Source organism: Peromyscus eremicus, chromosome 1, assembly GCF_949786415.1.
Source record: "Peromyscus eremicus chromosome 1, PerEre_H2_v1, whole genome shotgun sequence".
NCBI classification, from domain to species: domain Eukaryota; kingdom Metazoa; phylum Chordata; class Mammalia; order Rodentia; family Cricetidae; genus Peromyscus; species Peromyscus eremicus.
In genome coordinates, this window is record NC_081416.1 from 13,396,484 (window position 1) to 13,414,893 (window position 18,410).

Here is an 18,410-nt window from a genome sequence, read left to right on the forward strand (position 1 = left end):
GTCAAAAGAATCAAGATGAGACTGTCTCAAAAAACCTAAGGCCTGTGGCTATTGCTCAGAGCCAAGGTGCTGAGTTCAATTCTGAGCATAGGGGATGAAAGATGGATGGATGGAGGGAGGGAGGGAGGGAGAATGAGAGCAAGCAAGAAGGAGGGTGAATGAGTGAGCACGCAAGCAATCTATCCCAGAGGCACTCTGAACTGGGTCTTTATTACAGATGAATGGAGAGGGTTTCTGAATAGGTGTTATTTCCTGTCTCTTCTGCTTCTCTCACTCTTGGCATAAAAGCTGGTAAGAATGACATCTCTGTTTCCCTTTTTCTGAGATCAAGGAATTGTCAGCATGTGGGTTCTGACTGCAGATACCCAAGTGGTCACCTACCTCTTCCATTAGAATGATGAAGGTTGCATTCTGACCCTGCTCTGCCACCAGGCGCCCATCAGTGGTGACCACGTGGAGTCCCCGAGGAGCTTTTCCAGGACACAGCTGAGTCTTAGCAGAGTACTTCTCCCTTAACCCATCTGTGCAGTTGTTGGACACAATCCTCCGGTACCTAAAGAGATTTGACAAAAGACACTTTTGACAATGCTGCAGCTTGTAGTGTGTGTGTGTGTGTGTGTGTGTGTGTGTGTGTGTGTGTGTGTGTGTGTGTTAGGAAGGGAGGGTAAGAGAAAAGAAGCAAGCAAAAATAACTTCTCACAGTTGCTCTTAAAAGCCAAGCCTCCAAAACTACAGCTATTCACAAAGACAAACAATACTCAGGAGCGGCTATCCCTCCATCTCAAGAAGGCTAGCTCCTTAAACATTATTATTGATCCCACCTAGTGCACCAGGGATCGGATCAGTGTCTAAACCAGCCAAGAAAAATCAATGCTGGCTCCCACACAGAACAAGAGGAGGCGTGCACCGGGCTGGCAAAGCAGGAAAAGCAAGCGCACCTCTGTCAGCTAGAGACCCGGTCTATTTCCCCATGGCCACCTCCAACTTTCTTTGTACCAGGAAGCAGTTAGAATATGAAACTTCTAAGTCCCTACAATCAGACAGCTTTTCCCTGTCTCTGCTCCGTCCCAGGATGTCATTAGTGGGACATTGTAAGACGAATTGCTAAACAGTTTTATTAATAACAACAACAACAAACAACAAACCTGGACACAGATATTGGGGTTAAAGCTGAAAGAACAGAGAGACAGAACAAGCCACAGCGAACCTCACCTTGCCAACTCCTCAGCTGATCCTGTTTCCTCAGACTGAAAGCCTCTGAGTCCTCACCCTGAAGGGATCTCAGCCGAATTGCTTAAAAGCCTTCTAGGAAATCCTCAGCCCAAAAGCCTCTGAGTCCTCACCCAAAAGGGTTTTAGTCGAACAGCTTACAAGCCTCTAGTTCCTGGTCCTCATGCCTTATATAACTTTCTCCTTCCTGCCATCACTTCTTGGGATTAAAGGTGTGGGTGCTTCTCAGTATTGGGACTAAAGGTGTGTGTGCTTCCCAGTACTGGGATTAAAGGTGTGTGCCACCACTACCTGGCTCTGTTTCCAGTGTGACCTTGAACTCACAGAGATCTGGATGGATCTCTGCCTTTGGAATGCTAGGATTAATGGCATGTGTTACTGCTGCCTGACTTCTCCATTTAATATAGTGCCTGGCTTTATCCTCTGATCCCCAGATAAGTTTATTAGGGTGCACAATATATTGGGGAACACAATATATCACCACAGGACATCTAATAAAAATTTTTAAAAAATGAAAATGGTAATTTTTACTCTGGAGCCCCTGGGCTATTTAATAATACATTTCCCCATTTGCTAAATCCTTATTTCCTCCTCAACACAAATGTCACGTTAGAAGCACAGGTCTGAAACCCCTATTCAACTTTGCTACAGTAAGATTAATTTACAAAAGGGGCTAGCCTGGGAAAAATCTGCCAACTTCTATGGTAGCACCATCATATGTACAGTGGTGTCATGTCAATTGCCTTGACCCCTGACCCAAGAGCTTGCCTGCAACCTGATCAGCCACAGAGATATTACTTCCAGGAAGTCCATGATCTAGCCATCATCTCTAAAATTGGTGTTCTAAGAAAACCACAAAAGAAATGTCACACTACTACCACTGTTTCCATCATCACCACCACCACCCACCACAACCACTGCCAACACCACTGTCGTCATCAAGTCTTGTCTTCTTTCATCCTCTGTATCAAGAATAATCAATCCATCCATGGTGTCTTATTCTAAAAGACCCAAAGCCACAAAACTCTAATGATATAGGTCCTGCATCATATTTGACTTTTACTTTTTAACACTCCCATGTCTGAATCCCCCAACCTGTAGATGGAAGTTTCCCTGTGTCCTGCCTGGACCCTCCGGCGACACCCACCCTATCTACACCTTCTTCTGGAGATGCCAAGTGATGCAAACCAAATGCTGTAGATAGCTCTTGACTCAAATGAAATTATAATACATCATTATCAACTGTCAACTGAGCTATATCTGAATTTTTATGATCCAGTATGGCAGTTGCTATCTACACATGGCTATCAAAGGGTAGAAATGTAGTTAGTATAGCACACTGAAATGATATATCACATCAAACAGTGTTAGAATCATTTTCACCTCTAATTGTTTTAAACATGATAAGAAATTTACAATTATACACATAACTTATACTGTAGTCCTTTTGATCATTGCTGATTTAGTTAAATCAAACTATTGCAAGTTAATATTTCTGGGTTATCTTTACTTACAAGATATTTAGTTTTTACTCAAGATCAGCATCTTAGAGCTACTTGTGTCATAGGCAAACTTTATGTCAACCACTTCCTTTGTTAGCTGGCCACCATGTTAACCCTGTTGGTAATGTGTAATACAGTGTGATAATGTGTAAGACTTAGGAAAACTGGAGGTGTCTACCTAGTCCTATAAGAAGTCCTTTGAGGGAGGAAGTAAATAGATTTTTCATCTCCCTGACTTATTTAGTTAACTATCTGCTATTTTGGCATACATATGTTGCTTAAAATTAGATCTAGCTCTATATGCCCCATGATTGTTGTGCTATTTTAATTATACTGAAATGTGATTTTATTTGTATGTTAATAAATAAAGTTTGCCTGGAGATCAGAGGTCATTAGTAAGCCAAGAATAGAAGTCAGGTGGTGGTAGCCCACACCCTTAATCTGATGACATGGCAGGCAGAGTCTCTATGGTTGATACTGGGTTAAAGACTCAAAGGTCACCACGCTTGGCTCTGTCCTTGACCACACAGAGACTCTGTTGTGGTCATATGAAATGTCCTAAGAGAAATCATTTCTAATGATTTCTAAAGGATGCCAAGGTTAGAAGCTGGCTTTTGCAGATAATTCCATGTGACCATTATGTTCTCCTCCTTGTTCTCTGACAGGACATCTCGTTAAGTTGAAATTGTTCAAATTGCATTGAAAGACTTAAATCTTTAAAATATATTCCTGCCGGGCAGTGGTGGCGCACGCCTTTAATCCCAGCACTCGGGAGGCAGAGCCAGGCAGATCTCTGTGAGTTCAAGGCTGGCCTGGGCTACCAAGTGAGTTCCAGGAAAGGCGCAAAGCTACACAGAGAAACCCTGTCTCGAAAAACAAAACAAAACAAAACAAACAAACAAAAAAAAAACATATTCCTACAAAACCACTACATTAAGGACTGAAATGCCCAGAATGGCATCTAGGAATGAGTCCCCTAGAATCAAATATTTGCCCCAAATGTCATGGTTTTAGAGTATTTTAGTCTACTCAACACAGCCATCCCATCATGTTTATGCTTCCTTAGTAGACGGCAGATGTTTAGATTGTACCTACTACTCTTTGCAACCACATAGAGTCAAAGTAAAAGAAGTTAAATAACTTGATTAAGATGGCAGACGGAACACTTGCAGAGGTGAGCATGAAGTCCAGAGAGCTCAGTGTCTTTGCTTCTTTGAGAGTGGGGTTGAACACTCATATCCTCTCTACCCTTTGGGAGATTATTACAAAGGAAGAAATCAGCTTTTCTCTAGATCTCCCAAGTCAGAAGCTGACTCACAGAACCTCAGATAACAACAAGATGTATCAAAACATGAGAAGTGTGTCACAGTCCCATCTGCCCACTCTACAGATCTTTCATGGGTCATAGAAGCAGTAAAGGAAAGGGCAAAACAACACATCTCCTGGAAATGTTTTGTCAAATGTTTGAGGATAACTCCTATGTGAAAAGTCAGAGCACAACAATTAGACCATTACCCCAAACCTAACACAGCATAAAGGCGTACTGACTGATGGATGCGATCATGTGCACTACTATCCATATAATAACCCCAGACTACTCTGAGCTATCTTTTAGCCCACTTTATTTATTTTTTGGACACAAACTTACCCTATCTACACTCATCATTTTCAACGAGATACATTTCATTTCATTTCATCTTCGAGAACAGACAATAACGAGTTGAGTTTCTTCAGTTATTTGACTCACCCAGTGCTATTAAGGTAGCTTTGGCCAAGGCTGCAGTCCTTTGAGGGGGAAGCAGGGTTGTACCAGAAAGCTGGGACACACTGGCTCTCCCCATGTCTCTCATAGCCATAGTCACTGTCAAGAAAATAAACAGGGTACAATGATATGTGTGTACAACTGTTAAAATACCCACAGGCACACATAAATATATACATGCCCCCTGCCTCCCCAAAGTCATAATTCATTGTTTTAATTAGCCCCAGTGAGGCAAATACCACACCTTAAAAAAATAATGTTTTTAAAAATGGTCTCATCATTTAGAATTATAGTCTAAAGAGAAAAATGGATTATTAAAAAAACCCATCTAGACTAGAAAGTATATGAATTCAACTGTGTGACAGGCACAATGGCTTGGAGGTGAGAGTGGGGGGCACCATACATTTAAAATCATACTTTGAATCACAGAATTAATTAAATAAGTAAATGGCAACCAGGGAGATGACTTTAAAGGTCAAGGTACATCTCTATGTAATGATTCAGTGTGTACTGTCTGAAAATGATTGCACAGAATTTATATTCATTTTAACTTTAAATCCAACTGCTTTCAAGCTTTTGTGATGTGATGTGTGTGTGTGTGTGTGTGTGTGTGTGTGTGTGTATTCACATGTATGCCAACAGAAATTCAAACTTCTCTTGATTAGATAGGTATCTATACTATCTTAAAAATAAAATAAAACTTGAGTTCTGTTCCATGCTTCCACAGAGTCACAGCCACAGCATCTGAGTAATAACGTGCCCCTGCTTCTGGAGTTGTATAAGGTGCTTGGATGTGTAAATGTCAAAATGTAGGAGTAATAACGTGGGTGGAAGGGATTATGCTCTTACAGCCAGCTGGAACTCACTGAGAGCACCCTCTCTTCATCCATGTTTCTACATTCAACATCAGAAGAGAATTCCTGGAGCCCAGACAGCACAACCTCATCATCAGAATATCACTCCACTGAGTGTCAAGGAAGCATGAGACAGATTGGCAAGCCGTTCTCTGTGCTGTGGTACATTATATCTGCTCCCATAGTCTTTGAAAGTAAGTTATCTGAGTGAATGCAGGACAAGAATGGAAGGAATATGGGTATTCAAATGCAATGATACCTCATTTATCCTTCATTGTATGTCATGACCTATCAAACAAATGTGACAAGATCTGTCCTCAATTGTTTCTTCAGTCCTTAAAGGAGATATCTCACACCCCAGACCTAACACAGCAGAAAGAAGTACTGACTGATGAATGAGATCATGTACATTACTATCCATGTAGTAACCCCAGATAACTCCAAGCTATACCTTTTAGCCCACTGTATTTATTTTTGTATGTTATACCTTGGGTATGGATCACTGCACCTTCTGTGTTTTGCAGTTTCTTCTTTATTCTTCTCTCATATTTAGGTTATATAAGCCTATATCCCTAGTTCACTAGCACACAGTTTTCAGGGCTACCATATGTTGGAAACTATTTTGTCATTTATTTTCACCAGTTAAATCATCTATAATAAATGTTATAGGGTGAACCAATGTCATAATTGCACTAAAACACAGTCTCTCCAATTACCCCACTGCATTGTGTCTATTTCTGTAAGAAGATTGTAAGGCTTCATTGACACTGTAGGGTTAACTTCAGAAAGTATCTCCAATGCCCAAAATATGACTAGAGTGGACGTGAAAGGCAGATTGTAAGAGCAGCTTTGATACAACCACGCTTCAATGAAGCTGGAAGAAAGGAAAGCAAAAGAGAGACACTTCTGCCAGGTGAATCCTTTGACAAGTGTCTGGTCCACTAGTAGCAGAGGATCTTGGCCCATAGTTCATCCGGTCTTAGTGTAGCTTGAAATAGCCTATGAAATCTGGTCTTAAAATTTGGGGAATTTTGTCAGGTAATTAATGATAAAGCAATTAATAAAAATTAACTTATATGACATTTCATTCACATAAATTATATTTGAAAGTCAATAAAAATATACAAAACACATAAGAGCCTACTGCTTTACTGCATTTTAGTTTTATATAGTTATAACATACTGTATATATGTTACTACATACAACATATGCTAAGTTACATATGAATATTGTTATATTATTTATGTCTCAAGGTCTTTTCTATCCATGTATTTGTCTGGTAGGAATACTACATAAAGTGAGGCTACTGCCTAGCTCCTCTCCATTCCTCATTCATTGGTATAATGTTGAAACTGGCCATTGTGGAAATCCATACAGCACTCAGTGATTGTTCCCTAAGAATTAAACATTTGTCAGCACACCACTGAACACTGACTTCCCAAGCATTCTTTATTCACAAAAACACTGGGCTGTGGTATATACATACTACTCCTAGAAAACTCCCCTATGGCTTTATGAGATGAACCTGTTGACCGATCCTGCTGACCCTAGAAAATATTGGGAATTTGGGAAGGAAGGATGCTTCTCTTAAGCAGCCTTGGGGAAGATAGAAATGTTTTCAAGGCTCTTTGCAAAATGTAACCATCCTCAGCAGTTCTGTTCAGCTCTGCTACCTGTTGGCACTGCAGTAATTAAAAAAGGTGCATCAAGCGTGCTGCTCTGCCCCAAAGAGCAAAAGCACCTCATTAATATTTAACAACACTAACCGAAGCTGGCTGCCTCCAAGCTGTGGACTTCTTCATTAATTTCTGCTAAATGCATATTAAACTCTTTCACACTGTCCAGCCTCCCTCCCAGCTGATGAGTCTGCAGGATTTAAACAAACAAACATCGGCTGCTCCAGCTTCCTGGGGAAAGGTGTGAGCCCATGAATTGTGAGATTTGAACAGAATACAGCAGAAAGTCTGATTTGCCTCAGGGAGGTATGCTTCCAGGTCCCACCTGCACAGACAGGCAGTTTACCTCAAGACATAATTTACCCCTGTGTGTTGCTTGATTAGAAAAGCAGTATAATGTCTACCTGTCTAGGGGAAATCTGTCCATTTCTAAGAATATGTATATGATCCAAACCCCACCTAAGGAAAAGCCTCAGATTCAGAAGGAGGAATGAATAAGAACAGTTCAGAAATCAAAAAGTGTGTGTCATCATAGAAAATGGTAGTTTTGCAACACAGATCTAATCCAGTCTGCTTGTGGACTGTAGAGGAACAGGTGAAAGAGGATGAAGGACTTGCTGGACATTGCACAAAGCCCCTTCCGGCATACAGCGGTGATCAAGACTGCTGAGGTGTGTTCAATGTCAGTATAGTCCCAAGGGCTACTACTTAGTAAGAACGTGGTCCCTGCTCCCTAAGAAGAACATTCTGGAATTGAAAAAATGTGTGTGTGTGTGTGTGTGTGTGTGTGTGTGTGTGTGTGTGTGTGTGTATGTGTGTGTGTGTGTGTGTGTGTGTGTGAGAGAGAGAGAGAGAGAGAGAGAGAGAGAGAGAGAGAGAGAGAGAGAGAGAGAGAGAGAGGCAGACAGACAGACAGACAGAGAGAATGTACACATGGGTGCAAGTAGTGCAAGTGCCTGTGAAGGCACTGGATCCCCTCGAGCTGGATGGAGTTACAGGTGGTTGTAAGCCGTTCATTGTGGGGGCTAGGAACTGAGTTCAGCTCCTCTGCAAGAACAGTGCATGTTTCTAACTGTTAGATCTGTCTAGCCCATTCTCAAACTCTTGACCAATCAGAAAGCCAAGGTCTCTTCCCAACAAGCTGCAGGGTGTGTAAGGGTCAGGCCAGGCATAGGGCAGCACGGTGCCTCTGACTTCTCTCTCCCTCTACTTTCCCACCTAGCAGCTGAGATTCCAGGATGGAGGCCTAATATGTACTTTGATCCCATTTTATGAGTGTATCAGGATGGGCTTAGGACCAGGTGGATCTTTTCAGGCACAGTGTGAGCACTCACGAAACAGAAGTAGCTACCACAAGAATAATAATTATCATCCCCATTGGGTAAGGCATGAACTCAAATGCAACCATAGAAAAAGAAACCATAATGTCTTAGCCAAAAATTACTCAGACTGACAATCACCCCTTAAGCATTTCTTTTTATCTAATCCCATTAGAGACACCTGACTTATCCTTATCTTTATCCTGCTGACAGCTTGCTAATATATCTGCTCTGTTTAAATCAGAGTGTCACTAACTTCCCTAAATATATGCTTATTTTATTTAATAAATGGTATAGCTCCATTACCACTCCCTGAAAGAAGCCATCCATGATTACATGTCATCTTTTTGTTCAATGATGGCTTTGCTCTGACCACCTCTTCACCTGTGATAAAAGCCAGCTCTGTCCAACAGAACTTTTCTACAGTGGAAATATTTCAAATAGATATGTTCCACTGTGGTAACCACTAACCAGTGCAACTAAGGAACTGTATTTTAATTTAATTTAATTTTAATGTAAACAATCACATGTGACCAATGGCTACTAATGGACTCAGATAATAAAACTCAATACTTCATTATATTCTTTTTGTTTTCTGTTATGTCATCTCCTGGTGCAATAACTCTTATTTATACATTGTTTATTGTCTTGTTTATACTTTAGCTAGTCCACTATAGAAAAAAACATGCTAACTTATGTTCAATATGTATAAAACCAAATGCTGAATGGACCATAGGTACACCTGAAATTATGTGTGTGGCATCCCCAAATCCCTTTCCTCCTGTCTTCTGGATAATCTCACCCTGTGGATATGGCTCCATACTCACCATGAAGAAACCACCATGGCATTCTAAGTCTCAGACCTCAGAAATTAGAATATTATTATCTTGAGTGAATGAAGCTATGTAGAAGATGCCCAACTCTTCTAAGAGCTAGATGAGAAATTATTATTCATGTAGATGGCTACTACAACCTAATACATAACAGGTACTCAACAAAAGTTAGCAATAAATGAGCAAAAAGAGTGCATGGAAAAAAGGGGGGATTACTTCCTGTGTTATCACTGGCAAATACCTTCCTCTTCCAGAGGGCTAGCCTTACTGGGGTCCACACAGGGCTTTGGAGCACGTCCCTCTCTAGCACCTGAGACTCTATTGGCAACTTTATTTCTCTCTTGCGTGGGCATTTGTTCCTGTGCCTCGCCAGGCCCTGGTGAAGGCTGCTTTGGAGTAGCTCTTCATAGCAAATTTAAGGCTGGGAATCTTTTAGGCTCCTAAGTAGAAACTCCAATTTTTATGTGATGTTTACACTTTTTACCTAAACCCTGCATTCTACAGAAAGATATTTATGAGACTCAATAAGCTTCTCCCTTTAAACCAAATTATCTCCCCTTTGTGAACCCAGGTTGTGTGTCCTTTAGCTCCCATCAATATGGAGGAGATATTAAACATACCATTCCCTCCCTACAACTTCCCTAAACTTACTAATGTAGGCTATATCCCCTTTACTGCTCTAAGAGTTTTATACATTGCCCAAGGCACCCATAGGAGCAGGCCTGCTCTGCCTCAGGGATGTATGTGTTAATGGCTAGAACTAACTGAATTGGGAACTCCCAGAAGGATAACCACAGGACTCAGGCTATGACACTGTGCTCAGATAATGGCTTCCAGGATTAACACTAAAGACCAAAACACAAACCATGTTTGATGAAAAATCATATTTAATTTTTCTTTTTAAAAATCTGTTTATTTATTTCATTTTATGTGTAAGTGTTTTACCTACATTTATGCATATACACTGTGTATGTACCTAGTGCTCATGGAGGTCAGAAGAGGCCATCAGTTTCCCTGGAACTGGAGCTACAGATGCTTTTAAACCACCATGAGGGTGCTGGGAACCGAACCCTAGTCCCCCGCAGAAGAATCCGATGCTCTAACTGCTGAGTCATTTCTCTCATTCCTAAAAAATTATTTCAAAGCCAATGCTGATACTTAGTGACTTAAAATCAAAGAGAATAATTTCTAACATTTACCATAAAACCATTGTTAATAAGCCAGGCATTGCCATTGAAAGCTGCTTTATCCATACGCAGAAGTAGTAAAAGCACACATTTAGGTCACATGATTTTTGTTGTTGTTGTTGTTATTCTCTGAGTGACAAGGGACAAGACTAAGTCTCTCCTTTTTAGTGATCCTACATCAATCTCAAGTGTTTTCTGCCTTCTTCATAATACAAGATATGATTCACAATAGAAATGCAAATATCTAGTACCTTATGTAGAAAAATCTGTAATGTCTACTTGGGACCATATACCTATTATAATTCCACTAGCAATGGTAAAAATTTCTTTATTTGAAATTGTCTTTAGAGTTAATGAAATAGTCTATATTAAATTTCACTTAGAGCAGTCACCCTGGGTCATTTGGAGATGAGTTTTAATTTTAGAGGAATTAAATGTGGAGGCCCTATTCCTTCTGAAACATAAAATCTCGAATAATAAGACCCGTTTGGCTTCCTGAGCAATAGATGTCATAAAAGCAATAAGCCAAGGTTTAGCCATCTTTGCATTTGAACCCCAACTCTGCCTCTACCATTTCTGTATCTACAGGCAGGTAAATTCTGAAGAAACTGCTTGTTTTCCTCTCATTAAAATGGCAATAGTAAAGACACCAATATCACAGTGCCTTGAATATAGGTAAGACCTCTATCAGCGCAAATGTAAGACCACAAAATGTCTTGTGAGGGGTCCCCTCCTCTTCCCAATAACCTGCTTTACTTAGATTCTGACAATAGTCCCCAAAGAAGGGCTCAAAACCACTTTAACTCCTGTCACTAGCATCAAAATAATTGCATAACACCCAAAGGTTCAACTTTGAAAACAGTGCTTACTTAAATGTTTAAGCTCTGATTTATCTAGTATAAATTCTATGAGGATCACTTGACTCTGGAGGACAAATTCACAACTCCTGCAGCAGCAACAGCTACCATATGTTGTAGGCTTATGTTGTATACAGCTCAGGTAAGCATCTTATCTATATTAATGAACTACCCTCATTCATTTACTAATTCATTTATTTCTCCCTAGAACCTGGTGAGAAATGTGTTATGTATTTTTATTTTGCAGCCAAGGAGGGAAAGAGAGAGACATTAAGAAAATTTCTCAGAAGAAAAACCTGTGAATGTAAGTGTTGGGATTTTTTTTTTTTTTTTTTTTTTTTTTTTTTTTGGTTTTTCGAGACAGGGTTTCTTTGTGTAGCTTTGCGCCTTTTCCTGGAACTCACTTGGTAGCCCAGGCTGGCCTTGAACTCACAGAGATCCACCTGCCTCTGCCTCCCGAGTGCTGGGATTAAAGGCGTGCGCCACCACCGCCCGGCTAAGTGTTGGGATTTTTATATAGACCAGTAGATGCTAGTAGACTAGGTTAAGCAAAGAAATATTATTTTGTTGTCTATTTTACTTGTAAGTCCTCATAGCAATGGGTGAGTGTTGGCTTTGGATCAAGGAGACAGAATCTGTAAGTGTGGCATACTCAAAGGCAGTAGAGTAAGTCAATGGAGTAAGTCAAGAGAAGGATGCAAGGTATACTGGTTAGCATGTGAAATGTCCCTCCTAGGCTCATAGTTTTGAATATCTGGTTCCAAGCTGGTAGGGGTATTTGGCAAGCAATGGAAACTTTAGGAAGTATATCTTCTATGGAAGAGGTGAGTCACAAGGGGTAGGCTTTAAGAAGTTTGTATCCTGGCTTGACTTAGTGTCTGCCTTTCTGCTTCCTGTTCTCCCCATATTTACAGAGTCCCAAAGCATAGTCCAGCTACCATGATGAACTGGAGCCTCTTATACCATTAGCCTTAGCAACTGCTACGTACTTTAAGTTGCTTTTTGTAGATACTCTGTCATATCAGTGAGAAAAGTGGGAAATGCAATAGCCATGCTATACTTCTGAGAAGAGTACTACATCTACCTGATATGATCATACACTTGAGCTGTTGTTCATAATTAAAAGTATTTTTCCCAGCTGTGAAAATATTCTTGGTTTTTGTTGTTGTTGTTGTTGTTTGTTTGTTTTTAACCTGGTCCCACCGCCTGGATGCCTCCCAAACAGATCAAGCCAATCAACTGACTCACTTATCTAGAGGGCCTGATCTAGTTGGGGGCTCCTCAGCCATTGGTTCATAGTTCATGTGTTTCCATTCGTTTGGCCATTTGTCCCTGTGCTTCATCCAACCTTGGTCTCAACATCTCTCACCCATACAAACCCTCCTCTTTCTCACCAATTGGACTCCTGGAGCTCCACCTGGGGCCTGTCCATGAATCTCTGCATCCGGTTCCCTCAGTCATTGGATGGGGTTTCTAGCACGACAGTTAGGGTGTTTGGCCATCCTATCACCAGAGTAGGTCAATTCAGGCTGTCTCTCAACCATTGCCAGTAGTCTATTGTGGGGGTATCTTTTTGGATTTCTGTGGGCCTCTCTAGCACTTTGCTTCTTCCTATTCTCATGTGGTCTTCATTTATCATGGTCTTTTATTCCTTGTTCTCCCTCTCTGTTCTTGGGTGGTTGTGGCGCATGCCTTTAATCCCAGCACTCGGGAGGCAGAGCCAGGCAGATCTCTGTGAGTTCGAGGCCAGCCTGGTCTACAGAGAATATTCTTGTTTTCAAAGGATCTTCTGATACAGAAAGGACCCTACCATTGAAATTTAAATTCCATGTGATACATCTCACTTTAACGAATCTCACTGAAAGCCAAGTTATCTAAGAATAAAGGGCAGATTGGGAGCAGGCATGATCACTCTACACAAGTGACTTTCAGTTATCTGTTTAAGTTCTAGTAAATTCAGGCAATAAAAACATGACTTCTGGACAATAGCTAGATGAAATGAGATGAGAGAAGGGCGGCTGCTGTGTAAGGGTAAATGCTCTGTGCTGTGGTGATATATTGTGTCCTGCTGCAGAATGTCATTCTGTATGCTGCAAATGTGTGTTGCTCTGATTGGTTGATAAATAAAATCCTGATTGGCCAGTAACCAGACAGGAAGTATAGGCGGGGCAAGCAGACGAGAGAATTCTGGGAAGAGGAAGGCTGAGTCTGGAGTCACCAGCCAGACACAGAGGAAGCAAGATGTCAAGGCAAAACTGAGAAAAGGCACCAAGCCACGTGGCTAAACATAAATAAGAATTATAGGTTAATTTAAATGTAAGAGATAGTCAGTAATAAGCCCGAGCTAATAGCCAAGCAGTTATAATTAATATAAACCTCTGAGTAATAATTTTATAAGCAGCTGAGGGACCACATCGCTGGGCAGGACACAGGAAAACTCCCAGCTACAGTGTCCCCCCAATGTATTTTACACCCTACTAAAGCTTATCTGAAGATCAGAGGGAAAACCAGCCACTATAGTAAACATAGAAGGCAGGCAATGGTAGCACATGCCTTTAATCCTAGTATTTGGGAGACAGAGATCGATCCGGATCTCTGTGAGTTCAAGGCCACACTGGGGAACAGAGCCAAGCATGGTGACACATGCCTTTAATCCCAGCACTAACCATAGAGGTCTGGAGGTCTGTACAGACAGACAGGAAATAATGTAGCTGGGCAGAAAGGAGATGTGAGATGAGGAACAGAAAGGCATATAGGCATGGGTATACAGGAGGTAGGTCTCTTTGGCTGAGGATTTCCAAGTGGTAAGAGCATGGCTGGCTTCTTTTTGCTTTTCTGATCTCTCAGTTTTACCCCCAATATCTGGCTCCAGGTTTTTTATTGATAAGACCATTTAGCAATTCATCTTACACTATGCATTTCAGCATATGTTGCTATCCTGAGCCACAGAACTCCAAATACAATTCTGCCATTGGCCCATCTCCTTTCCTGACTATGGGATGATGCTTGAGCCATTAGTTGTTTCTTCTAACCCATAATAATCACTATCAATTATGAAATGAAACTTCAGCTTCTGACTGAACACATAGGAAGCACTCATCTAGCTGAGACCAGAGGGATACTCACATATTCTCAGAACTGGGAAGGTCTTTTACTCTAAAAACAACATTCAAAAACATATTACAACTCTTTATTGAATGTTTACTGTAGAGTTGGCACTGAGATTTTAAAAGTAAGGGAAGTTTAAAGCTCCTACATTCACAGCATTTACATTCTACTGGGGAAAGACCAATGGTAACAAAACATTCAAAAGCACATTCACTTCATACAGTGAATACTAACAAGACAAAAGCATGGTGGTGTTTTAGAGAGCACCCGGATATATAGATGAGACAAGGTGTTTTCGGCATTTCTAAAAAGCTAACAATTTTGAAGAAACAAGAGAGATTAAAAGGTGTTAGTGTTGCTGAAACATGGAAAACCATTGTATTCTCCAGTCCTTCTCCTAGGAATGAGCCTGAATTAATTACTGGAGTTGGTAGTGTGGCTATAATACAGCTAATAAATGAAGAACAATTACAAAAAAATAGATAGAAAAGGATGCCAGGTCAAAGGGCCTTCAACAAGGCAGTACCTTAAAGGAGAGAGAATCTATTAAGGTATCTTAAGTACAAGAGTAATAAGACTTGATCTGGAATTTAAAAAATAACAAAACTGTACCTGGTCCAGTAACTAGGACTGCAGATACCCACCCGGGACTTCAGGGTGACAGTGTGGTGAGTGAAAGTAGAGTTAGTAGACTTGGCAGGATAATAACTGCTCTAAGGATGCAAACAAGTGCTTTCAGGGACAGGGTGTTTTGGAGGGAGAACCTGAAAGGGCTCCTTGATGGCCTAGATCTGAGCATAGGGAAAAGAGATGTTAATCTCACTTTCATTTCAGCTATGGTCTGGATGGCTCTGTGCTTGGTTCAAATTAGAGAAATACTTTCCAGTAAGAAGGATTCTTCAGTCACACTAATCATGCCACCTCTCTTAGAAAACCAGACGTATATTGTGTAGATTAGATAGACATATTGCTCAGAGGAGAATGAATCTGGGCTGGAGGCAAAATTTCATTTTTGGGAGTCATCAGTTGTAAGGGAGATTAGATATCAGAATTCTAGATACCATTATACATTTTCATTGTTATCAGAGGAAGAATTGTAGTCTAAAATGGAAAGATTGCCAACACAAAGAAGTGACCAACCTTTGTTAAGATGGAAATGTTAATTGTCTTGATTTGATCATTTCACAGTGTTATATGCACACAAATTATTATGCTGTGTCTCATAAAAATACATAAATATTATACAAGAGTTAAAAATGAAAATAAGAGGAAATGATGACCGAGTACCTATACATAGAAGTACAATTTGAGAAAATATGTATAAAAGTGATTCCTAGGCAAGTAGCTCTTTAAGGCTCATCAGTATCCAGCACCTCTCCTCAAGAACTATCAAATATAGCTACTCACTCACTGGAGATGAGGAGATAAGGGAAAGTCCCATAGGAAATTTTGATCATACAGCATTGGTACTTCCTATCATTGTGCCTTATTCTCACTTTCAAGTGATGCAGAATTCCTGTCTGGTCTAGAAACTAAGACCATAGATGTACCTCCTGCATCTGGGTCAAAGTAACTCCATCTTCATCCTCACCCACAAGCAGATAAATATCTGGTTTGAACTGCAGACGAAATTTCAAAGGACTCACCATTCAAAGTCCCAGTCAGCACAGACACAGGGTTCTGATACCACCGACCCAGAGTAGTCTCTACCAAGGGCACACTGAGCACCTGGCTTGCGTTTCTTGAATATTTTCCTTTCCCCCATGACACAAGGCTCTCCCTTAAAGAGGAAGTCCATAGTGAGATAGGCAATAAAACACACAGGAGGTGAAATAAGACAGTTGGTCAACAAAAACACTGGCCTTTAGTAAGTATTCAATGTAACAATCTCATTTCTCATGCATAATTTTCAAGGGCAAACATGTTAATCTTTTACCACCACATGAAAGGACCACTGTGTATGGTTGGCCTGGGTTCACCCCTCTACCCATCCTATCCACGATGTCTATATAATACAGTTTCTTCTCCATCTCTGTGGAGAACACAAGGACTTCAGACTATAGACCAGCATGCAAGTGGCTTTAGCAGCTAAAGTAATGAGAAAACAACTTCTGGCATACTGTTTTTATTGTTTATATATTTTCACAGTAAAACTGGAGTTGACTCCCATAAGTGCAATCTCCAATCTCTCTCCCTCTTCTCTCTCTCTCTCTCTCTCTCTCTCTCTCTCTCTCTCTCTCTCTCTCTCTCTCTCTCTCTCTCTGTCTCTGTCTCCTTGGTTCCCCTTCTCTCTTATAAATGATTACACTAAAGTCCTAAATCATACACAAAGGCAAAAAAAGGAAAACGTGGTACAAAATCCAAGGACCTAAGGGTTAGAAAGATTGCAAGAATATAGAAACCCACCTATATTGCATGGCAATAAACATCTGGCATTACTAGACCCATGCACCCTGCATCCCTTTTCAGTATCTCTTTTCCTGGTGTTTGGTACTCACTTCTTAGCCAATTGAGCTGATATCCTAAGTTATTTTCATATATTCTCCTCCAGGAAGTTCAGGGATATAATGAGTATACAGAATCATGGGATGTGTGTCATTTACCCTGTTGGTCCTTATGTATGTCCAATTTTTTCCCTTATAGTCACACATTCACATGCTCAAATGACATACTGCCTTCCTTTCCCCAAAAATATAAGATCAGTGAAGACCAAACCCAGCCGGCAGTAGTTCCTGTTTCTAGAGGCCAGCACATCCCAAAGTTGCGGTACCTGATTGAGCAGGTGCCAAGTCTCAAAGTCCTCCTTGGTGCACCGCCGGCTGAAGATAGACTTGTAGTCCACTTTCACCAACTGCCATTCGGAGCGCAGGCTGAAGTGGCCAAAAACTCTAAGTGTAAAACACAAGAAGTCCAGCATAAGTCAGTAATGCACCAGAATAGAGAAGGGGAGATCAGGACAGCCTGGACTTCTTTGATCCCTCCAACATGATTTCCTTAAAAGAGTAGTCTCCCTCTTTGGTGGCCAGGGTCTTTGCATCTTCAGCCAACTGGTTGTTATTCACATTAAGTTTAATATCACTCATTTTTATTGCAAAATTACTAAATATGATTTATAGGAAGCATTAAAACAATTTACAATCCAAATGAAACCATTCTTTACATTTTGGCACATAGCTTTTACATTTCTTCTTAATATCAGGAATAGTGGGTTGTCTACCTATATCTAGTGCTAAAAACAGTTTCCTCATCTATAAAACAAATTGTGTATGAGTGTATGTGTTTGTGTGTGTGCAAACTTACACACATTGGGAGTAATGAAATGTATTACCTAATCTAAAGTATGACCCTACTGATGCCAAGATCCTGTGACCATCTCTGTGCCTTTTCATTGAAATTCCCACTGCATGACTCATATTAATGCTTATTCTCTTTCTGCCTTCCTTGAAAAACAGCATTCCAATAAAAGAAAGTCATATTTATGTACAGTAATGAAGAATGCCATCTGCATGGTCCAGATAATCAATACTGACCTTTGTAAAGCCCAGTTGTTGATAGGCCTATAAATATGAATGATCAATCATTCTAGAAAAAAATGAAAGAAAAAAATGCTGGCCATCAATTCTTCACTGGGGTGGCATGTCATGCGATTACAGTGCAAGACATCTATCACTGTGATGGAGAGGTAAGACCAGTCATGCTGGGAGCTCTTTCGAAGAACTAGACTGTCCATTTCAGCAAGCCTCAATCACATGACCAGCCTAGCATTCTCCGCTGCCCTGGTTTATATATTCTTACGCTGATAACCAAAGGCCTTCTCACTGAGATCTTTCCTTCAACTCTCTGGAAGATGATAATGCTTACAAGAGGAGGTGAGGACTAAAATAAATGGTAAAATGTAGAAAAAATAAGATTGGTTTTGTAGCTCATCTAACTTAAATCTTGGGGAACAGCTTTGAATGTATTATCAGATAAAAAATAAACAAAAGTTTTACAGACTTATCTAAAAGAAGATTTAAACAGATGTTGAGGGAGAAACTGAGGGCTACACTTTATCAAAATTGCATGGTCTTAAGCCGGGCGG

At 40.5% G+C, this 18,410-nt stretch overlaps 1 protein-coding gene across 1 annotated transcript in view; it reads right to left on the minus strand.

The window, feature by feature from the left end:
• Nucleotides 1–18,410, minus strand: part of Sorcs3 (sortilin related VPS10 domain containing receptor 3) — a 249,034-nt gene that overhangs the window by 43,006 nt on the left and 187,618 nt on the right. The window contains exons 11-14 of the mRNA XM_059253743.1: nt 17,100–17,217; nt 15,976–16,109; nt 4,480–4,593; nt 382–553 (exon numbers count right to left, since the gene is read on the minus strand). Of these exons, the coding sequence (XP_059109726.1) occupies nt 382–553; nt 4,480–4,593; nt 15,976–16,109; nt 17,100–17,217 (538 nt within the window). The remainder of the gene's footprint in view (nt 1–381; nt 554–4,479; nt 4,594–15,975; nt 16,110–17,099; nt 17,218–18,410) is intronic.